The sequence below is a fragment of the Monodelphis domestica genome, chromosome 3 (assembly GCF_027887165.1).
Source record: "Monodelphis domestica isolate mMonDom1 chromosome 3, mMonDom1.pri, whole genome shotgun sequence".
NCBI classification, from domain to species: domain Eukaryota; kingdom Metazoa; phylum Chordata; class Mammalia; order Didelphimorphia; family Didelphidae; genus Monodelphis; species Monodelphis domestica.
This window is the reverse complement of record NC_077229.1, coordinates 104,958,509-104,977,934: the sequence shown is the minus strand read 5'-3', so window position 1 is coordinate 104,977,934 and position 19,426 is coordinate 104,958,509. Positions and strand designations below refer to the sequence as shown.

The 19,426-nt window shown below is 39.6% G+C and overlaps 1 protein-coding gene across 1 annotated transcript in view; it reads left to right on the top strand.

The window, feature by feature from the left end:
• The window catches only part of LOC100020566 (basigin-like), a 29,756-nt gene extending 27,446 nt beyond the window's left edge, over positions 1-2,310 (top strand). Inside the window, 2 exon segments of the mRNA XM_056821013.1 lie at positions 799-1,166; positions 1,168-2,310. Coding sequence (XP_056676991.1) covers positions 799-1,166; positions 1,168-1,690 — 891 coding nt within the window. The 3' untranslated portion in view covers positions 1,691-2,310.
• The last annotated feature ends 17,116 nt before the right edge of the window (positions 2,311-19,426 follow it).

Here is a 19,426-nt window from a genome sequence, read left to right as displayed (position 1 = left end):
AACATTTGTTGGAACTAATTGAACCAGCAGGGGGTCTTTGAAGATTTCTAAACAGCTGAGAACTTTTACTGCTTCTGGTGTAGGCTTCTGCAAAAATGCACCTGGGACATTGAAATTTCAGTTCAAATCTGTGTTCCAGTGAAAATATGCATGAGAATACACATATTACATTATTATGATATCAACGATCATCATCATTATTATTATCATTGGTTTAGTTAAAAATCTATTCCCTGGTACTACGGGAGAGGTGCTGAGTTCTCTTTACCAGCTCATCTTACTCGTTCTATTTTATACAGACATACAAAAGGATTCACCAGGGAATCTGGGAACTGGCATGAGAATTCAACTGTGACCCTACTTTAAGCAAAACAAATCTGAGAAATTCTAAATTTATGCCCTCCTTAAAAAAAAAATGAATTGAGAAAGGGAAGGAAGGGAATAAATATTTACTTAGTGCCTGCTATGTGCCAGGCACTGTGCTAAATGTTTTTTACAAATATTATCTTATTTGATCCTCAAAATAGCCCTGAGAGGTAAGTGCTGTTATTATCCCCATTTTATGGTTAAAGAGCCAAACAGATGTGAAATGACTTGGCCAGGGATCACACAGCTACTAAGGGTCTAAAGTTAACCTGAACTCAGGTCTTCGACGAGTCTAGTCTAGTGCCCCTCTCCACTGCAATCCCACTGCCTCAATTTTGAGGATGACTATTGGCTTTGCAAGAATACTGATCATTCAATTCCTTTCAATAACAAGGCATCCCAATAGATTTAAAATGTGCTTCAGCTTATTAGAATTTAATTTTCGGGATTGAGCGACCCGGCAAGTCAGCGAAGGCGTGGGCCGGCCGCTGCAAGACTGAGACACCCAAACCGCAACGTGGGGGCCCCGCTGCCGTGGCTGCTGGCAGCTGTGTTGCTCTGCGCTCGGGCGCCTCCGGAACTGGAAACGACATTTGGACAGCTATAGATGTTTCTAGCCATAGAACACTCCTGACCTGTAAATTGAAAGAAGCTCTTTCAGCTCCCACTGAGGGTCATGGATGGCTGAAGGGTGACAAGGTGTTGAAAGACGATAAATCGGAGAGTCTAACCACAGAATATGAGGTTGTGTCAGATGATAGATCCGGGGAGTATCAGTGCATTTTTCTTCCAGAACTTGCAGACTGATGTACAAGTAAAAGGTCCCCCGAAGGTTTATATGAACAAGAAGTCAGAATATGGGAATGAGGGAGACTCGATAGTTCTTACGTGTAAGAGTTCTTCCTATCCCTCTATTGAACAATGGAAATGGTACAAAGACTATGAAGGGGAAGCTAATGTGATCCTTGTAAATGATACTGAAGGGAGGATGTCAATAATAAGCACCCCTGAAAAAACAGAGCTCCACATTAATTCAGCGGATATAAAGGAGGATCCTGGAAAGTACATCTGCAATGGCACCAATTCTGAGGGCTCGGATACTGCTGTAATTACTTTGAAAGTGCGCAGCCGTCTGGCTGCACTTTGGCCCTTCCTGGGCATTGTGGCAGAAGTTCTGATCCTTGTCATCATTATCTTCATCTATGAAAAGAGGAGCAGGACTGATGATATTCCTGAAGATGAAGATGGAGGTGCCGCACCACTGAAATCCAGTTCGGCTGTGAATGAGAAAGGTAGCAACATTCGTCAGAGCAATTCCAACTGAGCAAAGGTGACTTCTGATGAAGACCTTGCCTGATGGATGTGTGTTTGTGTGTGTTTCTTTGCAATGTAGTGTGGAGTATATTCCTAATGTACCTTGCAAAATGCAAGTTGTCTTCACCAAATTATAGCTAACTAAGTTGTCAATTCAAACTTTTAAAAATTGTTGGAGGGTGGCGGTTTTTTCTTTTTTTTATGTTTTTGGTTTTTTGTCCCAACCCCTCAACACCCTGCCCCCTCATTTTTGTCCTTTTTTTGTCCCTTGGCCACCAGTCAGTCTGATCTCTGGCATTAGTCCCTCAGGGATGTGGGGTAATAGATATCACGGTCCATGTGCCTATCCTCTTCTAGATGACTCTACCCTTATTCTCGGTAGTGAGTCACAGAATTGGGGAGAAAGTTCTCTTGGCAGGAAGAGTCCTTTCTTTTTTTAGAGGCCCGGCTGCCAATAAGGGAGAAGATTCCATAGCAACTGGCCGCGTCTTCATAAAGGGTAGAATGTGTATTATTGTGTTGTGTGGAGGGAAGAGTCCAGTGGGGCAGAATATCATCTGCTTCTGCCCGTCTAAATAAATGAGGTGGCTTAAAAAAGTTTGGTCCTGCTAACCTGCCTGTCTGAAGCAATTAATGTCTTGTCTTTTTTAAAGAAAAATCATATTTGAAGCCACAAGTATTACTTACTCTTCTTGGGAGATGTTCAAATGACCTTTTCTGTGTGACATGAGCTGACCTCAGTGGTTAAGAATAAGTGATGGGCAAGCAGCTACAAAGGCCCCTCTCTTATTCCCTGAAATGTTCTCACTGGCAATGTGCTCACACCCCTGAAAGGGCCCTTGCCCCTTTGGTTCACAGTGACATCCCTGCAGGGTAACCCACACCACCGACTTAACCCATACTTGAGTGTTCTCTTCTCAGTGTTCCAAGCTTGCCATTCAAGGCCTTTTCTTCCAAAACCTACCTTCCAGCTAGACCATGTGAAAAATGGAATAAATCTAGCAATGGTGATTATAGTAATAATTTATTGCACAGACTTCTATTTAGTGTTCTTGTTATATCATTGGCACAGTAGAGCCAACTACATAGGAGATGGCAGAACTGTTGGGTTTTTTAGGCTAAACATGCGTCCAAAGGTTGGTTATCTTTACATGCACATAACAGGCAACAGTAAAACCTATTCCACCTGAAATCTGGGCTCCTCATCCCCATCTGACCTAGGAACCTGTGGGGGCACAATCTGTGCCCGTTGCCAGGCCCCTAGTATTTTGAGACACCCCTGCCTGTTAACATTTCACCAATAAAGACATCTTTTTCCATTTTCAAAAAAAAAAAGAATTTAATTTTCAAAAACTTTCTAAGAATATATCCCATAGATATAGACTAAATGATCACCCTAGTACAAATATCAATAATATGGAAATAGATCTTGATCAATGACACATGTAAAACCCAGTGGAATTGCACATTGGCTATTGGAGGGGGTTGAAAGGAGGGGAGGGAAAGAACATGAATCATGGATCCAGGGGAAAATATTCTAAATGAACTAATTAAATAAAAAATTTCCAAAAAAATAAAATAAAATAAAGGAATACAGGTGGGTAGGAAATGGAGGGGGAAAAAGAATATATCCCATAAAGACAGGTACATATCTGTTGTTTAGAGTCCCATATCACAGTGGTCTTCAAAATAGGGTATGCTACTCCCAGGGAATCACAAGACAGTCTAATAGGGTGCAAAAAGAAAACAAGATATTTTCTTTTCAAATTTATTTTTGTCTTAAAAATTAGAAAGAATAAGCACATGAAAAAGTGCTCTATATCTCTTATAATCAGAGAGATGCAAATCAAAACAACTCTGAGGTATCACCTCACACCTAGCAGATTGGCTAACATGACAGCAAAGGAAAGTAGTGAATTCTGGAGGGGATGTGGCAAAGTGGGGACATTAATTCATTGCTGGTGGGGTTGTGAATTGATCCAACCATTCTCGAGGGCAATTTGGAACTATGCCCAAAGGGTGATAAAAGACTGTCTGCCCTTTAATCCAGCCATAGCATTGCTGGGTTTGTACCCCAAAGAGATAATAAGGAAAAAGACATGAACAAGAATATTCATAGCTGCACTCTTTGTGGTGGCCAAAAATTGGAAAATGAGGGGATGCCCTTCAATTGGGGAATGGCTGAACAAATTGTGGTGTATGTTGGTGATGGAATACTATTGTGCTCAAAGGAATAATAAAGTGGAGGAATTCCACAGAGACTGGAACAACCTCCAGGAAGTGATGCAGAGCGAAAGGAGCAGAACCAGGAAAACACTGTACACAGAGACTGATACACTGTGGTACAATCAAAGGTAATGGACTTTTCCATTAGGGTCAATGCAATGTCCCAGAACAACTTGCAGAGATCTAAAAAACACTATCCACAAGAAGAGGATAAACTGTGGGAGTAAAAACACTGATGAAAAGCAACTGCTTGACTATAGGGGCTGAGGGGAAATGACTGAGGAGAGACTCTAAATGAACACCCTAGTGCAAATACCAACAACATGGAAATGGGTTCGAATCAAGAACACATGTGAAACCCAGGGGAATCACGCGTCGGCTATGGGGGGTGGGGGAGGAAAAGAAAATGATCTTTGTCTCTAATGAATAATGCTTGGAAATGATAAAATAAAAAATTATTTTAAAAAATTAGAAAGAAATTACACTTTGTTGGTATTTCATATACAGAGGACATTGTCACCTCACTCAGTTCATCTGTAAAATGGTCATGTACATGAGGTAACCAAGGAAAGAGTAGAAGTTCTATGTTTTGGAGCAGCTGACAATTCTGTGTCACTTCTTGTATCATCTCTCCTATCCCAACCTCTCTGCACTTGCAATATCACATCTCCAAATGGATGACCAGTAGACATCTTAAATTCAACATGCCCAAAACAAAACTCATTTTCTTTCCCCTAAAATCTTCACACATACCTCCTTCCCTCCTACTATAAATTTTGGGGCATCAGCATCTTCCCATCCTTCAAGCTCAAAACTTAGGGTTCAGCATAGATTCCTCACTCTCTCTTGCCCCCCAATATCCAAGCTGTTGCAAAGGTCTGTCGATTTCACCTTTGCCATATCTCCCAAATGTGACATGGAAATCACTTTAAAAGACTGATATATATTAAATTAAGGTCGACAAGGAATTTCAGCTATGTAATTCCTAAATGAAAACTCAAATCAGCAGTCAACCTTTTATGGAGTTTTTAATTTCAAACAGGAGGAAGAAAGGTATTAGAGACAGAGAGAGAGAGAGAGAGAGAGAGAGAGAGAGAGAGAGAGAGAGAGAGAGAGAGAGAGAGAGAGAGAGAGAGAGAGAGAGAAAGGGGAGAGAAGGGAAGGGCTTAAATACCCCCTCTGTTTAGGCTGGGCCAAAGGCCCAAGCCCTTAGATAGCTGGGGCAAAGAAAAGAGATCAGTCCCTATCACTCACATGACCAAAATGGAGAAACAGTCTCAGGGGCCTCCACCTCCAGCCTCCTTCAGAGCCACCACCACTTCCAAGCAAAACCTCCTCCTCTCAGAGCAAAACTTCTCAGATCAAAACCTCCTCCCTCTGTCCTCAGACCCCGCTATCTTTAAGGAAACCATCTAAGTTCCCTCCCCTCAGTTCTCACATCTACCAATCACTGTTGATGTTTCCCCTGTGCCAATGGTGGCTCTAGTTTAACCCAGGACCGCCCAGAGGTCTGTGGCTTTGCACATGTCTGTTGAAGGTCATATTCTCAAATAATTAAATCTTGATCTTTGCTGCAGCCCTTCCTAAATCCTGTTACTCTAAGTAGGGTGGAGATTGTATTTTCCAAGACCTGGTTCTGTCATTCCAAGTATCTCTATTGTATCAATTCTAAAATCAATCATGACTCAAAGAACTTCCTGTTCTATGCTTAAGCATAGGTCAAAACCCTTTCCATTGTTTAGCAAAAGGTTTCTGTCCTAAAGTAGTCTTAAGTAGGGAAGAGAAGGATCCTCCCATGCCAAGGGGTTTCACATTCCAATAGAGTTCTTACTATCAGTAGGAAATTTTTTCCAGTATGAAATTTCCCAGTGGGGAAATTTCCAACATTCATAAGTCTAAGAAATTTTAAGGTTTACAATAATACCAATGCATCCCTCCTCTGGCACTGCCACCACTCTAGAACAGGTTCTCATCACCTCACACCTAGCACAATAGCCTGCTAGTGGGTCTGCCTTCCTCAAGTTTCTCCCCACTCCAATCCAACCTCTATTCAGTCAATAAAGTGATTTCTTTAAAGTGCAAGTTTGATCATGTCACTCCCAGCTCCCCCTTAATAAACTCTAGTGGTTCCCACTACCAGTAGGAGGAATCACAAAATTACCTGCATAGCATTCAAAATCCTTCATAACCATAACCTAGTCCTCTCCAACTTTTCCAGTCTTATACCTTATTCCCCAACACACTCTTCAATCCAATAACACTGGGCTCCTGACTGTTCCACCAAAAAAAAAAAATATATATATATATATATATGTATATATATATGTGTTCTGTCTCTTGGCTCTAGACATTTTCTCTTGCTATCACCCTTGCTCTTTTTCCTTTGCTACAACTATTGACTTCCCTGGCTTCCATTCCATCCCAACTAAAATCTCACCTTCTTTAGGAAGCTTTCCTCTGCCCTACATAATTCTAGTGCCTTCCTTGTTAATTATTTTCTATTTATTTTGTGCATATCTTGTTTTGTATATATTTATTTGCTTGTTGTCTCTCCCATAAGATTATACGCTCTCTTTGATGGAAGAGGCTGTCTTTTGCTTCTTTATTGTGTCTCTATCATTGAGCACAGTCTTTATAATTTCACAAATGAATTAGTACCTTGTACCCATCTGATTGGCAAAGATGACCAAAAAAGGAAATAATAAATGCTGGATAGTCTGTGAGAAAACAAATATTATATTAGTGAATTATTGGTAAAACTGTGAACTAGGGTCCAACCATTCTAGAAAGCAATTAGGAATTATGCTTAAAAAGCTATTAAACCATGATTATCCTTTGACCTAGGGATACCATTATTGAATCTTTACGCCAAAAAGATCAAAGAGAAAAGAAAAAGAATCTATATGTACAAAAGTATTTGTAGCAGCTCTTTTAATCATGGCACAGAACTGGAAACAGAAGGGGTGGTCATTGATTAAATCAATGATGGGCAACCTTTTGAGCTTGGTGTGTCAAAATTTGCCCCAAAAATGAGCATAACTCAGGTGGTATGTCACTTTGAGAAAAAAAACCATAATTTTGTGATATTTATAGTTTAAATAACAAAAATATATAATTAATATATACCTGTATTTAATAAAACAAAAACTAATTATTTGACTTACCTGCTTAGTGACTTCTTTGTTCACCTGTCAGTCAGTTTCTTTTGTTGGTCTTGATATTATTTAACTTGTGTGGGGAGCTGTGAACTAAAATAAGTGAGGGGGAGGAGGAATTCTTTAACCTGTGTGGAAAGGAAAACTGAAGCAAGTTTTGGACTTTCTGCCACTTAGGTGGAACAAATAGCAGTTGAAATGTTAGAGAGAAGATATTGACAAGAATGACAAGAAAAGAGTAGAGGATATACAAAAGCTCAGCGTGCCAAAGGCTAAGAAACAACTTAAAGCCTTTTTAGGAGTAACAGTTTTCTGTAGACAATAGATCCCAGGCTATAGTCAAATAACAAAATGCCTTATGGACTTAACCAAAAACACAGTCTCAGAACCTTTGAAACTAACAAAAGAGCATCTCCAAGACTTGGCACAGCTCAAAGAAGTAATCATAACAGCTCCAGCCTTAGGTATTCCAGACTACAACAAAGAATTCCATCTCTTTGTACATGAAGCAAGAGGCATAGCTTCTGGACTGTGAGTCCAAACTTTAGGACACAATTTTAGACCAGTAGCACATTATAGTACACAACTGGATATAATTGAGAAAGGAATGATTCCCTGTTTGAGAGCAATCAATATTAAATGAAATTTATAAAAATCTAGGAATACAAGCAACATACCACACACTGTATCATCCCCAAAGTTCAGGGCAAGTGGAGAGATTAAATAAAGACATCAAAACATTGATAGGAAAATTTTGTGCAGAAGCACACCAAAAATGGACAGACATTCTACCATTAATTCTGTTCCATCTTAGAACAAGACCCAGTGGAGATCTGCATATCTCTCCATTTGAAATGCTATATAGACACGCAATTTGGCAAGGAAGGACTTGTAAACCAGCTTATATTGCAATGATAAGTGGAGATTGTCAATTAACAAAATATATACAAGCTTTACAAGCAAGAATAGCAGAGTTGCACAAAATGGGCTTGATACAACAAATAGTACCCCTAGATTATAATTTGCACAACATCAAACCAGGAGACAAAGTATACTTTAGAAATTTCAATAGAAAATTGACTATAGACATAAAATGGAGTGGACCAAATTAAGTATTGCATACTACCCCAACAGCTTTTTTTTTACCCCAACAGCTAAAATTTGCAGGGAAAGACTCATGGTTCCACTGTTCCCATATAAAACCAGAAAAATCCAACATCATAGAAGATGAAGATAGCTACACAAAAGATAGTGCTGTGAAATGAAAACAAGAAATGAAAACAAAAACTGATTAACATCAAAAAAGTACACCACAAAGAAACAATAGTGACACATAACGCTTGAGGCAACGACATCCCAGCAGTCAAGTACCACAGCAACAAGGAGAAGACAACTTTCCAGCCCAGAGGAAAATAATTTAAAGCACCCCAGGGGAAAAGCATCAAGAAAAGCTGCTAGAGAGAAGAAACAAAGAGAAAAAGCCGAAATGAACAGCTAAGACTTTGAACTTTTTTAATTTGTTTATATAAGAAGAGGACAGATGGAAAACAGGACTTATATGTAAGACTGACTACAGTGAAATAATAAAACAAAATTAATTTCACATATTAGGGAAATAGCATGCAACACTACATAACTTGGAAGAAATCCATTAGTCAACATGAGAAGTGGAAATCTGAAGAAACATGATAAGCATTCATTCAACACAACACGATTAGACAAAAAACACAAAATCACAAACTGACATGTATTAGGAAACCTCATGTAAATAAACAAGTGTCTGAAATTGTATTTATGCAAAATTTAAATATGTATATAGTTAGTTCCATAAGGTCTTGGGCAACTAGAAAGATCAATAGATCTTTCTATATGACTGACATCGAGATTAGGGAACTATGTATATTATTGTATTATAGGTTGTAGCAGGTAAAAATTAGTTTCTCTGCTAGAAGTATTATATTTTATGAGGTTTATTAAAGATTAAGAATTTAAGAAAATACAAGTAAGAAAGCACGTTCCTAGGAGGGCTGAAAGGCCCATTCAATCTCACTTACATCATGAGAGATGCGTCTGCTTGGAAGTGGAAGTAGGAAGAGCCCAGTAGTCTTTTACAGCCAGTTAAATACAAATTTTGATCCCGCACAGGTGGGAACTCAGGTGAGACTAGAGGGCATCCTGAGAACTAGAGCAAGAACTTCTGGGGATTGAAGTTCGGGGTTCAAATCTCCATTTTTACAAGGTAAATAATCTCTATAAATAATGTACTATAATTAGGTTAGTAACAGTGATAAAGTCTGTAAATATTTAGCATAGCATGTATATATGTTGAACATAAAATTAGGTTATAGATTAGACTAGGGACTTAGAGAATAGTTATAAGTAGGGAATAGATTAGGAGGAAGTTAAGTTAAGCATAGCATAGACAGTTATACTTACAAATAGACTTAAGCTGCATTTGCAGATAATTAGTAATGTTTGAATTGTTTATTATAAAGCTGATGCTGAAATTGTGTTTAATGTAAATATATATAGATAAAATAGTTTGCAAATAAGTATAAATATATAAAATATGGGAAATGTTTGTATTGGTTTAACTTAGCAAGAGTAAGTAGTATTAGCACTAAAATTCAAATTTCTTTGTAATGGTTTTATTCAGACACTTATTGTACAGAATTTGTTGTAAAATCCCAAAACTACCCTTACCCAAACCTTTCCTGCAAAGAATTCCTTAGATTAGATAAGAACAGCATCAGATGGAGATAGAGTAATTGAGGGAAGTTTATTACTTTGGGGGGTAATAGTTAAAAAGTAGATTTAGTAGATTGGTAAGTGTAATAAAAATAAGTGACCTTGGGAAGGTCACAACAAAAAAAAGGGGGACAATTATGGAAAGAAAAAGTGAAGCAAGTTTTGGACTTTCTGCCACTCAGATGGAACAAACCAGTTGGAATGTTAGAGAGAAGATATTGACAAGAATGACAGTTGGTGGGGGGAGGGGTACTTGGAGAGTAACAGTTGGTCTCTGACTCTCTTTCCTGGCCCCCGGACTGGAAGGGGCGCTCTCTCTCTTTGTCTCTGGATAGAAGTACCTCCATTCCTGGATATTTCCCAAGTGTGTGCGCTACCTAGATTCCTGTGATCATGTCATCGAACAAAAGAATTTAAGGGGAGTGGTTTGAACTGTAAGGCCAGTCTTTAGAGGCATCAGCCTGAAGAGACAGGACCAACCAGTTCTAAAAGTCAGAACCTTTTCTTCCTCTTGCTGCCTACTGCTAAAGACTTTGAACTTAAGAAAACTAGCATGCCACAGGCAAGGTCCAGCCTCACTCTTGACTCCAGTGTGTGAACATTAGATTTACTCCACCCTGCTTGGTCTAGCAAAACAGGAATGTCTACACCCCTACTTACGGATTAAGTATTGAGAAGGATGGCCTATGACAGACATGTGCTAGCAAATGACAAATCAGAAACAACTGACAGACCCCTGGACTGTCCTAAGTCAAGCTTAAGCTACCATTGGTATGTGTGAGATGCAGGAAAGTGATGTAAAAATGGTCTACATATTTTGTGTCACTTCCTCTCTGGCAGAGGTCTTTGAACTGGCACTGGCCAGGAGGGAGAAATACCCCTTCCCTCTCTCTACTCCTTAATTCCTTCCATAAAATTTCCAAACTGACTTGGGTATTTTATTTGGGATATTCCCTGGTGACCTATAAAAATTACATTAAGTAACAACCCTAAAATTTCCTCTTACAAGGGGTTCCCGACAGGTTGTGAATGATCAATCAAGAAAAAAACAAACGGAAGACAGCTTAATCATTATGGCCATGGAGTTGCTTTGCATCTGATAGCTGCTCCACCATCCCCAGGCTTGGTTTTTATTGTTATGCCCATTTTCTTGGCACACAGATGCATTACCTAACACACATGTCTAAATAGAGATAATTGGAAAAATGATATATTAAATTTTAACAAATCACTTGATTAACATTCTATATTCTTGTATTGTGATTGTAGATTCTTGACAGGATCAGAATAAAGGTTTCACACAAGATGAATGATTTCATCACAGGTGGCTTAATTTTCTCACCTTGTGAGAAGTTTGGAGCTTACAAACAATCAGGGAAAACTACTTATTACTTTTAATAAAATGGAATAATTAATCAGAAGTTCTTAAAAGACAATTCAACAATCATATCATTGAGGTTGAGGGGTGCTGGGAACAATTCAGATTTAATATTAGATTGATCATTTTTCAGGGTTTACTAGGGAGTTTCTCACTGGTGAGTTAACGGTTTGTGAAGTTGAGTCACTGAGGCATGTTGAAGCTTAGTGTACCTGTACATTTTGTATGGGCCTTTATGATTGATTTATGTGCTGGCTTCATGAGAATAAGTTTCTATGAGTGGGAAAGTTCTGGGCTTGGCCTGTAGCTGTGGTTTTACTGAGGATTATGTACCTAAGTAAAAATTAACCCATGATAGTCTTTTGGGATAGGATTTGAGGGTCTGATCTTTTGGGGATGTTTTAGAGAATTATGGTACAGGTATTTTGCTCTTGCATTATTCCTTCTGAGACTAGGGGGAATAGTAATCATGTCAATTCCATAGGTAAGGGATATTGATGAGAGAGGTCATGCAAGGGGGACTGAGTGGGCAATCACATCTTGCCAAGGGCCACTCTGTGGCCTCCTTAACTACCATGTGTGACTCTGTCAAGGTGTCATGGCCTGATGGCTCCCAGCACTAGCAAAGATTAGCATAGACAGGAATAAAAGAAACCCTCCACCAGCCTGTGAGGCTTGGCCTCAGCTCAAAAGCTGAGAGACTCAAACCCAATCTAGGGAAATCCCAATTCCCTCTTCCCTGAATCTTCCCAATCCAAACTTGTTATTAAATTCATCTTGAGTTAAATAACTATAGTCAGATAAGAGGACTGTCATTTCAAGGGGACATAGAGGGAGCTGAACCTAAGGACAGCCATTCAATCATAAATGGACCTTATCGGACCCCTGACGGATGACCTTGGTCTGGGGAGAAATTTGTCCCTCAGAAAGGTCCATGTTTATCTGCTCTGGAGTATCTTCAACATCAATCAAGAGAGAAGACATCCCCTCAGGCTACCATAGGTGGCCCATTTCTCTGGAAACCCAATTTTCAAAGATAGCCTCTCAGCAGGGGGTATCTCTCTCCTTTTACCTCACCAGCATCCATATTCCCTCTGTCTCTTCAACTCCTCTGTTCCCTGTTACAAAACCTTCCTTATCCCCTGACCCTCTTCAATATCCCTGTAATCCCTTTAACTATTGCACCTGCCTATTAGTGGCTTTTTTGTTGCTGAATTTCATTGGCTAAATCTTCAATTGAAGGTTGATATTTTGTCCACTTCAAGCCCAAGCAAGTGCTATTAACTTCATCTGTCAATCTGTTTCTTTTGTTGGTTTTGATATTATTTAATGCTGAGAATAAGGTCTCACAAAAGTACATAAAGGGAAAAATTGTGAGTAAAACCATTGCTATATTTTTCAGGGTGCTAAAAGTGTCTCCACTTTTCCAAGCACTCCTCCATTGCTCGAGGGCCCAAGCCCCGCTCAGTCTTCCATTGGCCTGGCCCTGCCCTGCTCCTCCTCTCCCCTCCCTAGCCAGCTGTCCTGGGGACACTATGAGAGCAGCAGCTGCCACCTGCCAACCTGCCTGCCCATGAGCCCTGCTTCCGTGAGTGCACTCCTCCTTGCCCCTGCAGGAGCTCCACACACCCTAGCTGGCTGGTGGCTAGCCAAGGGCATGGCTGTAGGCTCGCTCCTGGGCCCTGAGGCAAGCTGAACCCACATGCAGCCATGTGTCATCAAAAATGGTATCTCGGTGCTGACACGCATGTCATAGGTTTGCCATCATGGGATTAAATAATGGTTCAACAAATTATGAGATATGAATGTGATAGATTACTGTTGTACTATAAGAAATGATGAAGAGGATTATTTCAGAAAAACCTGAAAAAAATTATAGGAACTGATGCAAAATGAATTGAGTAGAACCAGACCAATTTATATAGTAATATAGTAAAAGGGGAAGCTAGGTAGGTCAGTGAATTGAGATCCAGATCTAAAGACAGAAGTTCTTGGTTTCAAATCTGACCTCAGACAACTTCCTACCTGTGTGACCCTGGGCAAGTCACTTAACCCCCATTGCTTAGGCCTTACCACTCTTCTGCCTAAGGACCAGTACATAGTATTGATTCTAAGATGGAGGGTAAAAGTTTTAGAAAAAAAATAATGTAGTAAAGACAAATAATTTTGAAAGACTTAGAAACTCTGATCTACACAATGATCAACCACAATTCCAGAGGACTCATGACAAAACATGCTACTCAACTCCAGATAAAGATATGATGACCTCAGAGTATAGATGGAATCTTCTTTTTTGTTGTTGTTTTTGGACATGACCAATGTGGTAATTTGTTTTGTTTTACTATACGTGTTTGTAACAGGATTTGGTTTTCTTGTTTCTTCAGTGAGGGACTGGGCATGAGAGGAGAGGTGATAAGAAGAAACAATTTTGGATTGGAAAATAAAATAAATTTTATTTAAAAAAAGAATGTTGTAAAATTAAAATCACAAAACAATGGAAGTAGAATGTTACAAAATTATAAAGAACAAACTTGGCACCAAAAAGGAGATAAAAGATACAATCTTTCATTCATTAGCCTATGTGGGAGGAGGGGTCCACAACAAAGGACATTTCATGTATTGTCAGATATTTTTCATTGCATTGGCCAGTTTTGCTGATTTTTTTCCATTTTCTTCATTTTCTTTGTGGGGGGTTTTGAAGTTGGACCTTCATATATTGGAAAAGGAAATGGCAAACCACTCCACTATCTTTGCCAAGAAAACTCCAAATGAGGCCAAAAGAGTCAGACAGAACTGAAACTGAACAACTTCATACACTGCCCAGGGTGGACATGCAATGGCCACTCATGAGCCCAGACTTACTCTTGATCGATACAGAAACTTAGACTTATTCTGTTTCTGAACTGGGTAGGTACTCTCCTTAGGCAATCTGGTAGTCCCTACTTCCATCACTAACCCTGCTCTCAAAGACCAGCCATATTGGTGCTGAACTTAGTGTCAATACAAGAGTGGGGGTGACTCTACTTAGAACTCCTGAGATCAAGCACTCCACCAATCCAGAAAGAAGGGAAAGCATTAATGTGCAATGTGTGGGAAAACTTTTACAAGAAATAGAAACCTTTCATTGGAAGAATCCACTCTGGTGAGAAACTCTACACATATAATTAATGTGGGAAAACTTTTATTCATAAGTCATCTGTTTTAATGTATGACAGAAATCATAGCAAAAAAAATCCCACATGTAAAATGTGTGGAGAAGTTGGGCTTTTCTCAGCATCAGTTAACCCATAGAAAGGAGGTCTATGAAGAAATTAATGTGTAAAGAACTTTTTAACATGGGTCTAACATTCAACTCCAAAGAACTGATAGTGATAAGAAGTGATAAGAATATCGAGACAGATTTTACAGTAAGAAAAATCTGATTGGCCACCAGAGAATTCACATTCCAGAGAAATGTAATGAATGAAAATAGCTCTGGACAACTTTTACAAAGAATAGAAGCCTTGTTGATCATGTAATTCACTATGAGGAATAGTAAGGAGTTGCAAGAGGAAATTTTAAATATAAAAACTTGCAGAGCACCAGGAAGGAATAAATGTTACTTTGGGAAAGCCTTTAAAAAAAACCCTAACCAATAGCTTCCATCTTAGAATCAATACTATGTATTGTTCCAAGGAAGAAGAGTGGAAAGAACTAGGCAATGAGGATTAAGTGACCTGACCAGGGTCCCAGAGCTAGGAAGTATCTGATGTCACACTTGAACCTAGAACCACTCGTCTCTAGACCTGGTTCTCAATTTACCTAGCTGCCCCCAAATACTCTTTTCTAATAGCCATTTGATTCTGGTTGATTAATGGTTCTCAACTGACAATCATAGCAGGAAGTATACTAGCAGGGACTCAGGAGTTCTGGCATTAGAAAATATACCACCACCGCCATCATCACCCCAACCTCTCTGCCTCTAGAGCCCCAAGAAGACACAGTGACTGAGTTCTGAAGCCCAATTCATTGTTATTGCTATTTTTTATTATTGTTGTTCAATTGTTTCTGACTCTACCCCACAGATTCATACAGTTTTCTTGTAAAGATTCTGGAGTGATCTGCCATTTCCTTTTACAGCTCATTTAACAGATAAGAAACTAAGGCAAATAAGATTACATAGCTTGTCAAGGGTCACACAGAGAATAAATGTCTGAGGCTGGATCAGATCTTTCTGGCACTCTATCCACTGTGCCACCCAACTACCCTGTGAGAGTGAGTAGGGGTTGGAAAGGCACCTCAGAGCATGTATGTGTTTATACTTTGTTCCCTTTATTTGCTGACTATATTTTCATGAAGTTGTTGAAGCTAATAGTTGCACCAGAAGGCTATCCCTTTGTGTTTCCTTCCTCCTAGAAGTAAATGCCAAGATAATAGCCAGCTAGCTATTAATAAAAGGAAATTGCATGAAGAGAGAGCAGAGCATTGAGAAGCCAGTACAAGTTTGGAGATACTCAACAGTGCATTGTTTAAAAACTCCAGTATGCTGCAACATGGAATTTCCAAAGATGTCAGCATGTTGGCTCATTCTGGACAGCATAAAGGCTCAGATAGTAAAGGCTATGGAAATAATGGTAAGTAGGAAAAACAACAGAATTACACAATGCCAGGCCTAGTGTTGGGAAGACCTGAGTTCAAATGTGGCCTCAGATACTTTCTAGCTGTGGGACCCTGGCTTAACCCCAATTACCTAATCCTTGCCACTCTTCTGTCTTAGAATTGATACTAAGATACTAAGCATTGAGTCTCCTCTTGTCTATCAAACATCATTCCATCTGGTCCATAGAATTGTCTTAGAATTGATACTAAGACAGAAGGTAATGATTTTTATTTTAATTCTAAAATATCACTGCTAGAAGGGAACAACATATCCAACAAGTAGTCATTCAGCCTTTGCTTGAAGACCTCCAGTGAAGAGGAGCCCACCACCTTCTAAAACAGCCTCTCCTAATGTAGCCCATGCTCATCTGAGCTTATTTGGGGTTTCCATATCATGCTATTAGTGTATCTTGATCTTTCAGTCCACTAAAATCCCAAGATCTTTTTAAGTGAATTGCTTCTAGCCTGAGCTTTCCATCAGGTACTCATCAAATTGATTTTCTGAATTCTGGGATAATTCTTTACATTTGTCACTCTTAAATGTCATTTTTCCAGATTTATTTAGTCAATAAGCATTTATCTATTAAGTTTCAGGCATTGGAAGCTACTAAGTACCAAGCTACTAAGCTACAAAGAAATACAAAAGACAGTCCCAGCCCTCCAGGAGCTCATAGTCTAAGGGAGACAAATGTTCCAGTCTGTGAAGATCCTTTTGGACCTTGACTATCACCCCAAATGTTTGCTTTGCCTCACCCTATCCGAAGCTTTCTGTTCATTATTTACTAGATATAGATGCCATTTACCCTTTATCTGATAAAAATTGTTTAAATAGCACAGAGCCAAACAAATTCCTGAAGTTTTCCACTAGAGCTACATTCGCCAAGTATTCTCAGGTCTCAAGAGCATTGAGTCTCTTCTTATCTATCAAACATCATTCCATCTGGTCCATAAAAAACGCAGGAGAAGAAAAACTGGGTAGATCAGTGAATAGAGACCCAGGCCTAGAGAAAGGAGGTTCTGGGTTCAAATGTGAACTCAGATACTTCTTATCTGTGTGACCTTCAGCAAATCATTTAACCCCCATTGCCTAGCCCTTACCACTCTGCTGCTGTGGAGCTGATACCTAGTGTTGATTCTAAGACAGAATTTAAGGATTACAAACAAACATAGGAGAGACTTGGTCAAAACAGTTGTGCTTGGCACAACAGTAAACACTAATCTATATGTGTGGGTTGACTTCTTCTCCAATGTCTGGATGAAATATCCCTACAACATTCTCTGATCTACCTGCCCAGTAATCCTGTTAAAAAGAAAGAAAATGAAGTGAGTCTGGCATGACCAATTGTCATGTTGGCTCTTGTGTTTGTTGCTTCTTTTACTAAATATTCACTATCTCTTCAATAATATAACCAAGGAGGGACAGCGAAGTGGCTCGGTGAATATGACCCTGGATGAGTCATTTAATCCCAAATACCTAGTCCTTATGGCTCTTCTGCCTTGGAACCAATACCTAATGTTGAGACTAAGTCATAAGGAAAGGGCTTTAAAGTAATAATAATAACAATCATGTTCTAGGAATTTGCCAGATGACAAGTAACAAAGCCAGAACTCAAACCCACATCTTTTAACTCCTTCCAACCCCAGTTGTGACTTCCTTGTGAAGAAAAGACTCTTGTCTTCTTGTCACTGAAAAATTCTTAGTTGTGTCTATAAAATGCCACATTAAGATGGGAGAGATTCTAAGACAGGACCATTTCCCAAGGCAGGAAAAAGTAAAAAGAGCTCCTAGAGAACATGGGGAATAGATGGAATATATACTAGGGTGGCAAGGGTGTAAAATGGTCATAGGATTCAGGAAGGTCTAATTCTACAAATGGGTTGAGAACCAACGCCCACTTGAGCCTCCCTTAAGCCAAAAGCCGGAAATCCAGTGCTTAGCATAGTCCCTGGTACATAGTAGGCACCTGATAAATGTTTATTAACTGAGTCACTCTCCCCCTTACCTTCTGACTTAGGATCAATTCTTTTTGTTTGGTTGGTTTTTTTAGGATCAATTCTAAAATGACAAGGGCTAAGCAATTGGGATTAAGGGATGTGCTTAGGATTTCACAGCTAGGAAGTGTCTGAGGCCAGCTGACTGATTCTTATTACAAGAAAAACTTTGAAATGGAAAAACTTATTATTATCTCAGAGTTGAAAGGGATCGTGAGAACTGCTAACCCAAAGTCTCAGAGCCACTCATTTGTCTGGCTCTTGTAAGGGGTTCCTAGCTGGCAATACATCTGAGGTTTCTTCCAACTCTATTGGAATTATTGGTAATTGATATTGATATGATAATTGGACTCATCTAATTAGAATAGAATCTCTATTGAGATTCTATGATTGTGATGATTTCTTCCACAAACTCTCTCCCTTTTCTTTCTAGAACTCCCCAGAATACAGGACCTTCCTGTGCTTCTAAGCCTTGTTCTCAGTGTCCTCTCTATTTTGGCATGGGGAACTCATTTTATTTATTTATTAAGTTTTATTTTAGTAGCAGTGGTAGTCTCTCGGTGACCGAGAATGACTATTGTCTTTGTGCAGTTTCATCTATGGTGTACCCTCATGTGGCTTTGGAGTCCAAAGTCTGAGGCGCAGAGTTTGTGGCACATGGGGCATGGGACGCCGGTTGTTACGGGAGGTGCGGGTGTGGCCTGGTGTCGGCGTTCACGTGCAGCGGCAAGACGTCGACGTCGCTCATCTTCAAAGGTGGTGGCGGCATGGTTAATGTGGGCTCGCCAGCTGCTTCTGTCAGAGGCAGCGAGTTCTAGTTGCTTTGGTGTCATGCCAGCCCACTTCAAGTTGGACTTTAGCTGATCCTTGAATCTTTTCTTTGGTCGGCCTTGTTTCCTGAGTCCAGCTGACAGTTCACCATAGAATACCTGTCTTGGTATTCGCTGTGGGTCCATGCGGATGACGTGTCCAGACCATCGTAGCTGGGTTTGGAGGATCATGACTTCGATGCTGGTGGAGTTGGCTCTGTCCAGGACTTCCTGATTGGTTATTGTCATACAAAACACACTTCCCTATCGGCCATTGTTGTAAGAGCAAGCTCATACATAACCAAAACCTCCAAATATAATGCCTGGAACATAAGTGCTTAATAAATGCTTATTGACTGGGGAAAAAAAAAAAGATTTGAATCCAGTATCTCCTGTCCCTAAGCCTGACTATCTACTGAGCCACCCAGTTGCTCCCTTCTTTCTCTTTAAAAAAAAATTCTTTGTTATATGGGATGGAACATTGGGAGGGCAGAAGGGAAGATGTGCAGGGGAAATTTTAGATGAAATAAAAACAAGATACCAATAAAATTGTATTTTAAAAAATATCTAAGTTATATTTCATCATTGTCCTCTATAAACCTGCCCTGTCCCTATTTTTTGTTGAGAGAAACACCATCCTTCAGTTAACCAGATTCACGGTTTCAGAGTCATCCTAGACTCTCAACCTCCCTTACCATCTCTAGGTCTAGCTCTCAATCCACTAAGCTACCTAGCTGTCCCCTAGATCTTTATTTGGTCTTTATAGCAACCTGGACTTCTATCTCCCCACCCACCCCAGC